Here is a 13388-nt window from a genome sequence, read left to right as displayed (position 1 = left end):
AACATGAGCCAGTGTAATGAGAGGAGTAAGCAAACGGCATCAGCCATTAAACATGAGCGAGCTTGTGCCAGAAGGCACTCTGGCTCCTCCTCAGGCTGTGTCATTGTCAGCGGTATTAACTCTAACTTACAGGAGACTGCCAGCCTCAAACAGCACCGTTATTGATACCATGTGAGAGGGAAAAGGGCATTTAGGCTTCTGTAGAGAGAACCCCGGATACTCATTACCCAGCAACAGAATATCTGAAGGTCTAAGACATGTTTATGTTAGTGCGGGTGTGTCTGCTCCTTTCATTTGTTTGACCTTATAGTATACTGATAGCATGATAAATGTACTTTGTTCAATCATCTGTCAATAGTTTAGCCTCCATTTTATCATATTGTTGCAGTGGTAAGGAACACAAACTATTTTTTTTTTTTTGGTAGTCCAATTTGTCAGTAATAAAACAGGCTGGATAAGCATTCTCCAAAATGATAACGGATGTGTACAATTTGTGAAACATGAAGGCTAATGTGTTACATGTGGTGCACAAGGAGTCCCAAGGACAAGGACTGAGAGCCCCCGCCTTAGGTCATTATCACCCTCATTAAGCCCCATTAACAACAAAGAAAGACTAGTGTCCAGACTTTTATCATGTCTTTGAAGACATGAGATGAACTGTGTGAAACTTATCAGTGCCTACGAGCTTCTTCTTTTTTAAAATGTTGGAGAAGACTAACTTTTTTATTCCAGTCATTTTAGTTTTATCCACATTAAACAGAAGAAGAAAAAAATTGTCACATGAGGTGGTTACAAAAATAGTGGATAGTGGAAAGTGGATCCTCAACATAATGTATTTGGTCAAATGTTGTGTGCGGCAATCTGCTCAGACATCTGCAGTGCCAGTCTTCAGCTTAATGTAAATAGATGTCAGGCTATGTCTGCATCACCCTGCTTCAAGAATGAGTCGTGGAAGGTGAAGGTTATACGCCTTTGTAGCAGTGATGAAGTAACTGTTAGTCCAACACTGACTGAAACCATCATTACTATGGTCATCAAGCTTGGGGGATTATTTCTTATTCATACTATGGCTTTCATATGTTGGAACCCAAACTATAATGGATACACATTTTTATTCAGTGTGTCATTTAACCATTGTAGAAGAAGGGTAGTAATACACACATCACATAGGTGAAGGGCAAGTCAAAAACAGGAGCAAGGAAAAAGAAGATGGTCCCACAAACATAGTCAATGCCACTAAAATGTTAACTAAATCTCCACATTTTGACCCACTGGTCTTCATCAGTTCATTCATTTCTTGGTTGACTTAACACCGTGACGTCCTTGCTTATTCTTAATTAAGCTATTGTTACACTTAAGTTCAATCTTTCAATCAATGTTTGAGGAAAAAAAGCATAATCAGCAAAAATTTGTTAAAAAAAAAAAAGTTAGTTAAGGCAAATCTTTTCAAGTTGTCCTCGCATCTGTGTTGATGTGTCTCTGAGTCTATTTTCTTAACGATTTATTTGGGGAGCTTTTGGCCTTTAATTTGATAGGACAGCTGAACATAGACAGAACATGTGGGGAGAGAGAGAGTGGGAGATGACATGCACCAAATAGTGTCAGGACCGGGAGTTGAACCCGCGACCAGTGTGACAAGGACAATGCATGTGTTAGCCTTGTGTTCCACTTGCTGCCTGGCCAGTCTGGCTGTATGCCCATGTATGAACCGCCACTGCCTTGCGTAGGATAAGCAGGTATAGACAATGGATGGATGAAAAAAAAAGGAAAAAAAGAAACATAATCCCTCCAGCAATTTGATCACATTTTAAACCTTTTATTTCCTCGGAAAATGTTTAGCAAACTATCCTGTTTGAATGTGTGTGTGCACTCTAAGAAACACAAACCCACACATTTATATTTCATTCCTTATTTATTCAGCAATGCATTGTGCCTGAACTGTATAGCTATTAGTTTCCCGGGGGGGTTTATAATGCCTATAATGAGATTATGATATGGCATCTATTTCTGTACTATGTTGCTCTGTCACATCATTTAAAGACAGTAAAAAATAAAAAATAAACATTCTAATCTGAGTCACTCATCTGGAAGGATTTTTTCCCCCCAGCCGCAGGCATTGTATAGCGTGTTTCCCTTTTTCAGTATCCTGTAATCAAACTAGCTGATAGCCACCGCTGCACCTCTTTAAGTTCCACTTAATGAGAACAAGTTAAATTGGCCCATCTTTGGCACCGCGGCTGAGGGAGCACAACTTATCTTAATGAGGATCTAGCTACCCATTATTTGCTGGTAACCCGACCAACATGTTACCACTATTATCACCCCCCCCAACCCCGGGCCTGCACACATACACAAACACTTTCTCAACCTCTCGTTATCGGCCTGCCCTCCCTTTTAAGCCGGCTGCAGACAGTGTAACCACATCGGACAGTAATTGTACCTCTCGCTCTTGCCTAATTGAATTGACAAGGAGCCGGAATTGATGTCATTTAACACATTGATCCTGGGAGACAATGAGACTGAAAGCATCATACCCTTGGTACACCCCAACCCCCCCCACCCCAACCAGCTTCTATTTTCTTCTCTCTGATTCATCTCCCCATTCCTTTGATTTGCCATGTTATTGCCTATGAATTACCAGATTCATTCCTCACTTCTCTTTGCCAGCCCCTGTATGCAGCCTTTTTCTTGCTCTGTCATTTTTTATTGCATTAGTTTCGAGAAATAAAAAAATAGGAATTCGGTTCAAATAATGAGTGAATGCTGCCACCTTTTTCTTTTGAATGCGTTTTCTTAAGTCTATTCTTAAGGAAATTAAAGCTTTTTGCATTTATTTGCCAAATTCTCAAGAAAAGATAAACGTATGCGACAGTCTGGATCAAGAAACCACAGAACAACTAGGGGAAATGAACTGTCAGCTCCACTGAAGAAACATTTTGCTGTAATGAATGAGAAACATCAATGTTGCTGATGTCATTGAAGTGGTTTTTCATTTTTTTAAAAGATGTTAAATCAGCTTACCTGAAACCAGTGCCACATTCCTTTTGCACATTTCACATCTTGGACGGAGACCACTGTACCTCTTATCCCACTCTCACAGGGTTTAAGGTCAGAAATGCAGTGAAGCAGTCTGCGCTGCAGTGCGCCACTGAATTACATCGCTTACTTCGGGAGGGCCTGAGCGAGTGAACACGAACAGGGCCCCTCAGCCGTTCCACCAGCATGCACCATCCACCAGCCGTCTCCTGAGTGGGCTAGAATAACTCCAGCACTGCTGCTGCTGCTGCTTACCCAACACACACATGGGATGCTCCTTTTCAGGCAACCTCCTCCATCTTTCTCTCCCCAACTGAGAATGAATGAGTGCACAGCAGGGGAGGGTGGGAAATAATGGATGGGGACAGTGTCTGCCAAACACCATGGGGACTTGTGTTTACTAGAGAAGGCGAACATGCACATTCCATTATGTGGCAGTCAAAAACTAAGCAATCAATATGACTATATGGGAGACAATCGAATCAACAGACAAGTGTGTTGTCAAGCTTTTAATGGCTGTGAATTGGAGCACAATTGCGCTCGCATACCGGGTGCACCTGGATGGGAATAGAGGGAAGTCAAATAGTTTCTCAGATAAACAAAGCGGAAACAAAAACACAGTAATGGGAGTCACTTTGGCACTCTCACTTCTTTTCTTCCACTCTCACCCCCTTTTTTCGACGCACATACACACACATACCAAAGTCTGCAGTTTAGACCGACCAGGGCTAAATATGAGCCCCATGCATTGACTAACCTATGACTCACCATCATAGCCTGCCTTGTATATGAAGTTTGTGATGATGGGGGATTCATGCATAGCGTTTTTAATTAGGAGTTTTTATGTTTTGCAGGAAACTCAAGATGAGCAATGTATTTCTCATTGCATGTCGGAGGAGTTTGACATGTCATACCAAGCAGGAGAATAATTACAGTGGAATGCAAGCATATTCTTTTTTCAGCCTTCGTGACATACTGTAACTTTTAAAAAGGATGCTGATCTTATCGATACAAACGTACACAAAGAGATGCGGTAGTGCAAAAAAAGGAAATGTTCTCCACCATAAGTACTGCTCAGTTGTCAAAAGAGGTTTAGAATAACAGGTGCTGGGCTTTATCCCTGTAGACTGACATCACTGTGCCGTTTTAATCTCCTTAACTCAGATTAAAGAGTTCAGAGTTTTGAGAAATGAAACAGCTGGGGTTTCCGATTCCAGAAAATGGAAAGAAAAAAAAAAAAGAAGCATACACGAGTTTTGTTTTCCAGTGTGCTTATTCATTATATTAATAATAAAAATGAGTTGTTTGCATCAAGGAGAGCCTGATTCTCTCTCTCTCTCTCTCTCTCTCTCTCTCTTTCTCTGAGTTCAATTAAGGTTGCCTGTCATACATAAAAACCATGTGGATATGTTTGAGGTGTCCTCAGAAAGGTTCCAGTTAAGCCCCCTTTTTATTTTTGGCAGTGTGCATCTTTAATCCTGTGCATCCCTCTGGTGCCTTAATGACACATTAGGCTCTTTAGGCAGCACAATGACTAATGTCGTCATGTCCACTGCTTTGGCATACAGCTCGTCTGAGCGTGCACATCAAAGCGTGAGTGCAAGTGTTAGTGCGCAGCGCATAATGGAAGGGTACTGAATGCTTTCTTCATTTCCCCCCTCCTCCCCTAACTTCAAACATGAATGGGCTAAAGACATTTTCTGAAGACTATGTTGAGACGCACAGAGCACTGTAGATGAGTTAGGCTCAGGTGGGTTTGCCTTTGCTTTATGGGATCTTAACCTCAAACATATAGCTCACGTTCTCCCTATGTGTTTGCTGCATTGCTCTGTAAAAAAAAAAAAAAAAAAGCCTGCATTGTGTGATTGCTGTGAGAAGAGGGTGTGACTAACTCCAGTATGAGCGAGGAGACAAATGGCTCATTTCTGCTGGTTAACATCCTTATGAAAGAAGCCCGTGCTATATGAGCCTTGGCCAAGGGCAAGCCAGCAATACATTAGACAAAAAAAAAGTAAATCAGATCTGCTTTTATGGCTACAGGCTCTTTGCATTGAGCAACACTTTTACATCTGTGACCTTGCACACATGTCTATTCCCTACAGCTTTTCCCCTGCTTTGAAACAACACATCCAGCTTGGAGTGTGAGTAATCCAAACAGAAGAAATAGCTGGAAGATTGTGGCTGTTTGTCCTCAAGTTGGCATCTCTTTGAACACCACAGCTTTTGTAAGAGAGGCGAAAAAAAGAAAAACCAGCTGGCTTAGTTTGTTTTTAACTTCCAAAAGGGGTCAACGCTAAAGTTCTTTTTTTGTCACTGGAGCCAATATCACTAAATAAAAAAAACCTCTCATAGTCAATGTCAAAATGTCGTTGGATTAGGTTTACAATAGCAGCTCTACATATCTGCTTCAGAACAAAGGTTGATCCTGATAATGATGGCGTCCGTCATTGAAATGACATTCACTGTTAACCTTTGAGTGAGTTTACTACAAGTGGACGTTTTAGTGGTTCACAGTGAGACGTTCTGTTCTACTCAATTATAAAAAAAAAAAAAAGGAGGGGGGACGGGTGGGGGGTGGGGGCACGGCAATAGTGCAGCAACACAGAGCTAAGCAACCACATTTTGTGTCTCATTAAACAGGACAACAACTTAATAGCCCATTTACTTAAAGCCCTGCTGTTGTGCAGTGGTGGTCAGTGTGTCTCATTTGGGACGGGCAGGGATGAGAAGGAATCCACATCACCAGGTGACTGTTTCTCCTGTGAAGGCTGATGAGCACTTTTTTTTTTTCTTTTTTTTGGCCTTCATGCTGATCTGGCAACTGCCATCTAATTTTATTGCACTGACAAAATATCAATCTGTGTTACAATCAGATTGTCCTTATAACAAGTTTTTGCTCTAAATGTCAAAATGTTTCCATAAAAGAAGAGACAACAAACTAAATATATTAAAAAGCAGATTGTTTTAATTGACCATTTGTGCTGACTTGTTACATTCTTCAGAAGAACACACAAACATACTGAGTGGCACCAACCAGAAGTTCCTCCAAAAGGGCCAGCAGTATATTAAAAATAGCTGAGGTTTCAAAAGAGGGTGTTACCAGACTTTTTTCAGTGAATTGTTATTTTTAGACCTTTAATTGAAGTGTTGGGGCATTTGACTTCACGCAGCAGCTGATTGACAGGACCTGAGGGAGGGTCAGCTGTTTTGCAGTAAATTTAGTTGACTCACACAACATGGACTCCAATATTCCAGAAATGTAGTTCACCAGGGCGATGTTTCGAGCACACCTGCTCTTCATCAGACTGAGATGACATTGTACAGTGCCATCTTAAATACGCCCGAACAGAGTCACATGATCAATCACATGATCAATCACAGAAGTCACAGAAACTCAGCACCTGCCCTCTGTGGTTTGGATGTGCGTGTGTTCTCGATTGTTGCAGTAAATGTAGCACATTGCTCATCTGAAGTACACAAACTCTAGTTGTGACTTCTTCCTGTTTGATGTTCACTTATTTTAGCAAATTTTTCTTACTTCGACTAACTTTTAAAGGAATTTGCATCCAAAGAAAATGCAAATTCTTAACATTTGAATGCTTAAACACTGAACCCCCCTCCCAAAAAAATACAATTAAAAAAAATATATTCATACTGTTTTAACTACCAGCCTTCAAATCCTGTATTATTCTTGCAATAAAAAAAGATGTTTATGATGATAAAAGAGTGAAAATTAATAGTCAACAATCAGGCCATCCCCATTCAGTGTTTTACATCTTCACAGTTTTGTAGGAGTGCATCTATTTATTTGTTAAGAGTGTTCAGAGTTCAGGATTTTTTATTTGTGTCCTGGAGCAGAAATGGTTCACTCCAAAGACACTGACAGCCACGTTCTTTCCTTCGGGCGAAGCTTCTTTCCCAAGTTGCATAGTAAAGGTTGAAATTTTCTAACTGGAGCAGTATAAATCACCCCGCACTTCTCCATGGCTTCTGAGCGAAAAAAAAAACATAGAGCTTTTAAGTGGTAAATGTGGCGCCTGGGTGGTAGAGCAGACAGTGGAACATCCTCCTTGGCATTTCAATGAACACAATTGGCAACTTCTCTGTATTAGAAACAGCAAGAGTTCCTCTTCTACTATCTGCCTTAGCGACCCCTACTGGTTGGTCAGGATGTGTGTTAACTGGAGAGTAGTGGGAATCTGGAGTCTGTGTTGCTCTCCCAGTGGAACTCCCTGCTGTCAGGTGTAAAGAAGCAGCCGGTGACTCTGCGTGTATCAGGTGAAGCACATGGTAGTCAACACTCTCCTAAAGCCACTAGTAGGAGTTGGCAGTGACTGAGAGCGCGTCACACAGGGGAATTGGCGACAACTAATTTAATGCTTGCCAGATCGGCTAGTAGCTAAAATAACATAAACTGTTTGTCATGTTTTCACTGACTCCTGTCTAATCGTGGAACACTTGCAATGTAAACACTTGTTACATGAAGACGTGTTTGTGCAATATTTGCCATTCTCCACTTAATACACCACATTATGTTTAAGTGATTCCCACTAGAACATGTACAGTTTGACATATATGGTGTCATGTGTATAAATGGAATTGTTTGTGTATTTGCCATAACTGCTCAAATGTGTTTCTTTTCTTTGGTGCATCTTATTGGCATGTAGGGCAACTGATGTAACCTGTTTCTTGTTGTTTTGCTTCCTTTCACAGACTGGCAGGAAAGAGAAAGGTGACCCACTAAACTCAGCCATCGATAAGATGACCAAAAAGACCAGGGACCTGCGCAGACAGGTCAGTACTTGTTCTTAAACGTCCAACTCTCACTGTTTTCTACACTCTATATGTCTTCCCTCAAATTAAATGTTTTACCCATTTTAAACTTTTAGTGCATACAATTACTTTATTTCATTCAGTGCATCACAATTTTTTTGGAATTAGCTAAACCATCTCTGTGGGGAGCGAGACCCCTTGGGGGGGGGGGGGAGGGGAGGGGGGCAAGATATATCATGGGAACCTGGCATGGCTTAACAAAAAAAACATTGTACAGCACTTTTCACTGCTGGAAACGCATGGCAAGGTTTGTGAGAGGACTGAAAATGAATCTACACCAGACGTCAAAAATGTTGATGTTTCATGTCACAGTATCACTTTTAATTGCTTCGTCTTTGAAATTGGCTCGTTAGTTTTTTCAGTTTGCCGTCTTACACTGAAGTTGTTTTTCTGAACTAACAAATGTTTGAGATCAATCCTGAAAATATAGAAATGTGTTATCAAAGAGCGAGACTGTCAGTGTGTTTAATGTATGTCAATATATGTTTTGAGTATGGTCAGGGGCTGGGGGGGCTTGAAAATATTTTCATCTGCCATCAGGGGGCCCGGCATAAAATTCTACAATTAATTAATTTAATAACAATTAATTTAACAGCTATTTTATCCAAAGAGACATACATCAGAGTAATTAAAACATAAGCAGTAGAGAGGAGGAAACAACGTCAGTAAGTGCAAACAAACAGCTTTCCCAAGTCCGATCAGACACACAGGTGCTGACAAACTGTGCACAGAGGCAAAGCACCATTATTATTTTTTTTTGTTTTGTTTTGGGAATGATCTGATCTAAAGCATGGAATATGTCTCATATATAATTGCAGCTCATTCATTGTTTTGTTGCAAAACAGAAAATGTCTCTAAAACACTTAAATGAGCCTCAGAATAACAGGTTTGGACTCTAGAGTCAATACCTGCTCCATTCAGAAATGGCCTAAGTGTTGTGAAACGTAATGACATTAATCAAAACAACGTCCAGTACAATCTAAATTCAAAGTGTCAGGAGCTCTATACACAGACAGAAAGCATTACCAAGCAGACATCAATGGATCAAGTTTCACTGCTGCTTGAGCCAAACTAAAATTTTCTTATCTTGGCCTTGTGATCTAAATTCTGCATTTTAAAAAAAATGTTAGTGAACAATAAAATGCATTCCTAACATTCAGTGATATTGACCACATGCTCTAAAAGTCATTAAAGTAAACAGTAAAACGACCTTCGAAATTACAAAAGATACTCTCTCCAATTGTGGTAAAATAGAAAATCATTCCTGCTCCGATACACAATTTCAAAAGTCAAATGCAGCATTGATTTATTTTTGTTTTTATGTAAGAATGATAAAACATTGACACCATACTAAAAATAAATACAGCCCTTACTAAAAACACATTTGTCTATTCTGATAGAATACAGTAATTTAAGTATCTTTTAAGATTCTTCTTCAGTTTTAAAAGTTACATCTCCAAGTCTTTTTAACACCCAATAGATTACTGAGTATTTCAGCAGCCATCTTTCCCCCAGAAAAAAAGCAACCCCATTCATAAACCGTGATGACTTCAGTGTGTTGTGATCCCTGAATGCACTTCTTCAAAACCCTTTCCTGTCATGCAGTGCTTGGTGTTTGTCTTGCGCGAGCGGCACGACTGACAATTGAAAATACCTGCACAGAGTTGCTGCGGTTGTGTCCTCTCTGACCTCTTAAGACCAGGGGATCATTCCAGACGGGAGGCTATAACTCTGCCTCCCGTTGGGCATTTTGTGGGTCTGTCTGACAGGCTGGCAGGCGGTACTCACCCTGACAGGATGCTCTATTGACTCAGGGCTTGACATGACAGAATGGGCGGTCTGTTTGAGCTCGGAGTTTAGATGGGAGGGCAAAACTCGCAGCACACATGAAGACATTACACAGAGCTGTGATACTATAATTATGTCAAAGCATTTAGCAAGTCAGTGGTGCCGTGTTGAGACACAAGGCCTTCCTGAGGGGAGGAACACAATTGTGCGTCTGAGCATTTCAGTCTCCATTGTGTGAAGGAGGGATCAAATATAAGAGCAGACAAGCACAAATGACAGGCAGCGTTTGTGAAATGGGACCAAGTAAGATTGAACAAGCCTTGCGACAACACCACCAGAGACATGTGCTTTTGTTTTTTTCACACCCTGCTGCTGTGTGTACATGCAAGACAATGCTAAGGTGTCTGTCATCCCGGGAAAATTAAGGAGATGTCAAGCATATCATTCCCACCCTCCATTTTTCTTTTCTGTCTTTCTCTCTCTTTAGTAAACGCACATTTTCACAACTCTGCCAAATCTGATGGAGATACTGCAGAGCAGTTTCACCATGCACAGTTTGCATCATTTAAATGTTGGTCAAAATGTTTCATTACCAACCTAAGATAAAATATTTTTAACCCACGCAAGGTAAACTCTTAAGATGTGAAATAAAATGCAGAACCAACCTTCATGACTCAAAAATTACAGCTTAGCAAGCTGTTTTTGTTCCTGCTGTCATCTGCAATGAATATACTGTAGGCATGCTAATTATTAAGAAAAGGTAGTTCATAAGAAATAAATAAAAAACAGCAACAGAGCCCAACCCTTCCTAGATCCCAAAAAGTGTCAGTTTCAGGTGTTTTTTTTTTAATTTGGACACATGAAGTCATAAAACAAAAGAACAACTCCAAGGCACTCTCCATTTAAACAATAATATGATCATTTGGACCGTAAATCAAACTCCTGCATGGTTTGACATCCAACCTCCTTCAGGGAGTCAAAACAAGGTTACAAAAAATTAATCAAAAGATTTTAATCACGCATCTCTTCAGAGAGACCTTCAATCAAAGGTAAAAGTGTAAATGATAAGCCTTGGCCCTCATATTTGACTGCCTCTGTTGTCTGCTGTCTAACTCGCATGTGCGCAGAGACTCACAGACTGTTAAAAATGCAAAAGGAAAATGCATAAAATATAACTCATGTTAACAGACTATACCCAAGGCTCTTTGACGGCTTGACCATGCCCCTCAGTGGGGAGGCAAACTGGAATTAACATATGTTCTGACGAGCCAGAAAAAAAATCTAACAAACAACTCCGTTTGCACTTTTTATGAGATGACACATTACATGGAGACAACAAGCTGCAGCTTAGTTTGTCTTTGCAGAAAACTTCATCTCCATAAGGCAGAGCCCCTTATGCCCTACCAGCCTTCTAACAGCTGGTGACTCTCTGCTTCCCTGCTGTACGTCTGCTGCTGGCAGGACCGGGGCTCCTTTCATGCTGACCCTCTGGTCCCGGACTCAGGAAGTCATGATGGTGGATCATTTTCCTGCTATGAATTGTAATTCTAACAATGAAAAAAAAAAGGTTGCTGTAATATAAATTGTGTTTTCAGAACCAAACACAGCCAACAATTAAAAGAAAAACGTTGAACGATGTATAAAGATAGGTCAAACACAAGATAAAGTTCTAAAATAATGTTAATATTTGTCTTGAAAACTGAAGGTATTTTACCACTGGACTCATGACTCGAAGTAGAACCAGTTCAAGGAAAACAAAATCACCAAAGTATAATAATTAAGTTCTAAAATAAACCGGCAGCAGGTGAAGGGTTTGGTTTAAAGTCGAACTCTAATTTGCACAAACTGCAGGATGTCTGGCCCAGGGATGAATAAACATAATTAAAGCTAGACGAACAGGATGAATTAGAGCTCAGTTAACAGTGTGTACCTCCGGCAGAGTGGCTTTAAAAAGTACTATTCTGGAACAGGTCAAAGCCCTGTTTAAAGTTTAGTATAGAGGGTATTACCACTCAACAGGCCTCAGACCCAAATAAATAGACAAAGTAGGTACAGCATTAGTTTTATGGGCAGAATCACAAAGTGCACTGGGTACAAACAGCTGGATATTTTAATCTCCGGGTTAAAGAAAGTTCATCGTATTGACTTACTGAATAAATTTGTTCCTAAATAAGAACCAGAAACATGACCTTGTGTAAAAGCATCAGTTAAATCAGGAGAGGAAAAAACAGGCTTGATGTGTTTATCACTCGATGAAGGCTCTGATGAGCTGAAACACTTCAGTCTGCCACTCGTTTTTAACTTTAACTGTAGCTATGAATTAATAAAGGTTTTTAAATTTTGTAACAAAAACTGAGGGCCTTGGATATCTTTTTGTGTTTACCTACTTTACTCCTCAGACTCAGAGGATGATTTTCACCCAAGTGATAAACACATTTGATGTCTAGTAAAATGCTTTACATGTTGGGAATGTCAGATTTAAGTCATTGTGGATCCATGTCAGAAACCAAAACCACATTTTTCTAAATTATTGATTATCATAGACAACATTAATAAGTGTGACCTAAGCTCTCTCAGCTCTGTTAGAGTACGATTCTCTACTGAGCAGTGCAAACTTTTCTTTTTATGATTAGAAGAAGAGAAAAAAAATATATACATACAAATCTTTCACATTACAGAAGCCACCATCTTCTCTGTTGTCATCCAGGTCATGGTAAACTCAAAGCTTGATCCAAAGGCAACTGGATTGGTGGAAGATCTTGAAGACGTTTCACCTCTCCTCAGAAAGGATTCTCAACTTTCTGGTGGACGGAGCTAGAAATGTATGCCTCTGTTAACATGCTTATGATCCACAGCGGCTTACATTTCTCGCTTGGATTAAGCTTTGAAATCATCTTTTTTTGTTGCTTTTGTAGTTCTCAAATTGCACTGCACATCAAAATTGTTTTAAAGATGACTGATGAAAATAAAGTTCATTCTAACTGTTATTCAAATGCTGTTGGCCTAACATAAGTAAGTTTTACTGCCATTGACCCAAACTAAATAATTGATCATTTAGAAGTTTGTTGTATTGAGACATTAATTTCTTTATTTTTAGTGTAAAAACTGTCAGTCTTATGTTCGATGTTAATTTGTCTTCAAAAGAAAGCCAAGTTTATGATGTTTCCATAGTCCACCTGGTTTACATGGATGAAAATGCATCCGCAAACACAGATATCATTCCAATTAAACACGATGTCATCTGAGCCTTAATCTCATTTTCTGATAAGAAACTTGATGTGCCAGCAGATGAACCTTAACACATGACAGGAGTGAAATGTCAAGATGAGCTAATCGGTCATGCTATGCTATGCTGTAGCTCAGTAATAAGCCGACCGTCTCAAGCTTTAAAATGTGCCTTATAAACTGAATCTGTTAAGATCAGGGGCCCTTTTTTTTACGACATGAGAAATCAGGAAGGTTTCTCTAAAAGACTTTATTGTAATAAATGTGCATGTAATGCCTTTACTTGACTCTTTTCATCTCAGATACAGGAGCTTTGTTTTGTCTCTTCGTCTACTGATGCAATAGAGTGGAGTCTGAGATAAGCTCCAGTATGTTTTTAAAATTAGGTTTCAAGCATTTTCACTTACTCTGACAATATTCCTTTTGTCTCACAACTCCTCTCACAACTGCTGAGATCAAATCAGACCTTGTCCCTGAAATTCATCTGTATCAAAGAATCACCCACA

At 39.8% G+C, this 13388-nt stretch overlaps 1 protein-coding gene across 1 annotated transcript in view; it reads left to right on the top strand.

Annotated features, from left to right (window-relative positions):
• Positions 1 to 13388, top strand: part of ctnna2 (catenin (cadherin-associated protein), alpha 2) — a 308188-nt gene that overhangs the window by 210938 nt on the left and 83862 nt on the right. Inside the window, exon 7 of the mRNA XM_061059524.1 lies at positions 7750 to 7830. Coding sequence (XP_060915507.1) covers positions 7750 to 7830 — 81 coding nt within the window. The remainder of the gene's footprint in view (positions 1 to 7749; positions 7831 to 13388) is intronic.

The sequence above is a fragment of the Labrus mixtus genome, chromosome 2, assembly GCF_963584025.1.
Source record: "Labrus mixtus chromosome 2, fLabMix1.1, whole genome shotgun sequence".
In the NCBI taxonomy this organism is placed as follows: Eukaryota; Metazoa; Chordata; class Actinopteri; order Labriformes; family Labridae; genus Labrus; species Labrus mixtus.
Note: the sequence above shows the minus strand (reverse complement) of the source record. Positions and strands in the feature narration are given on the sequence as shown.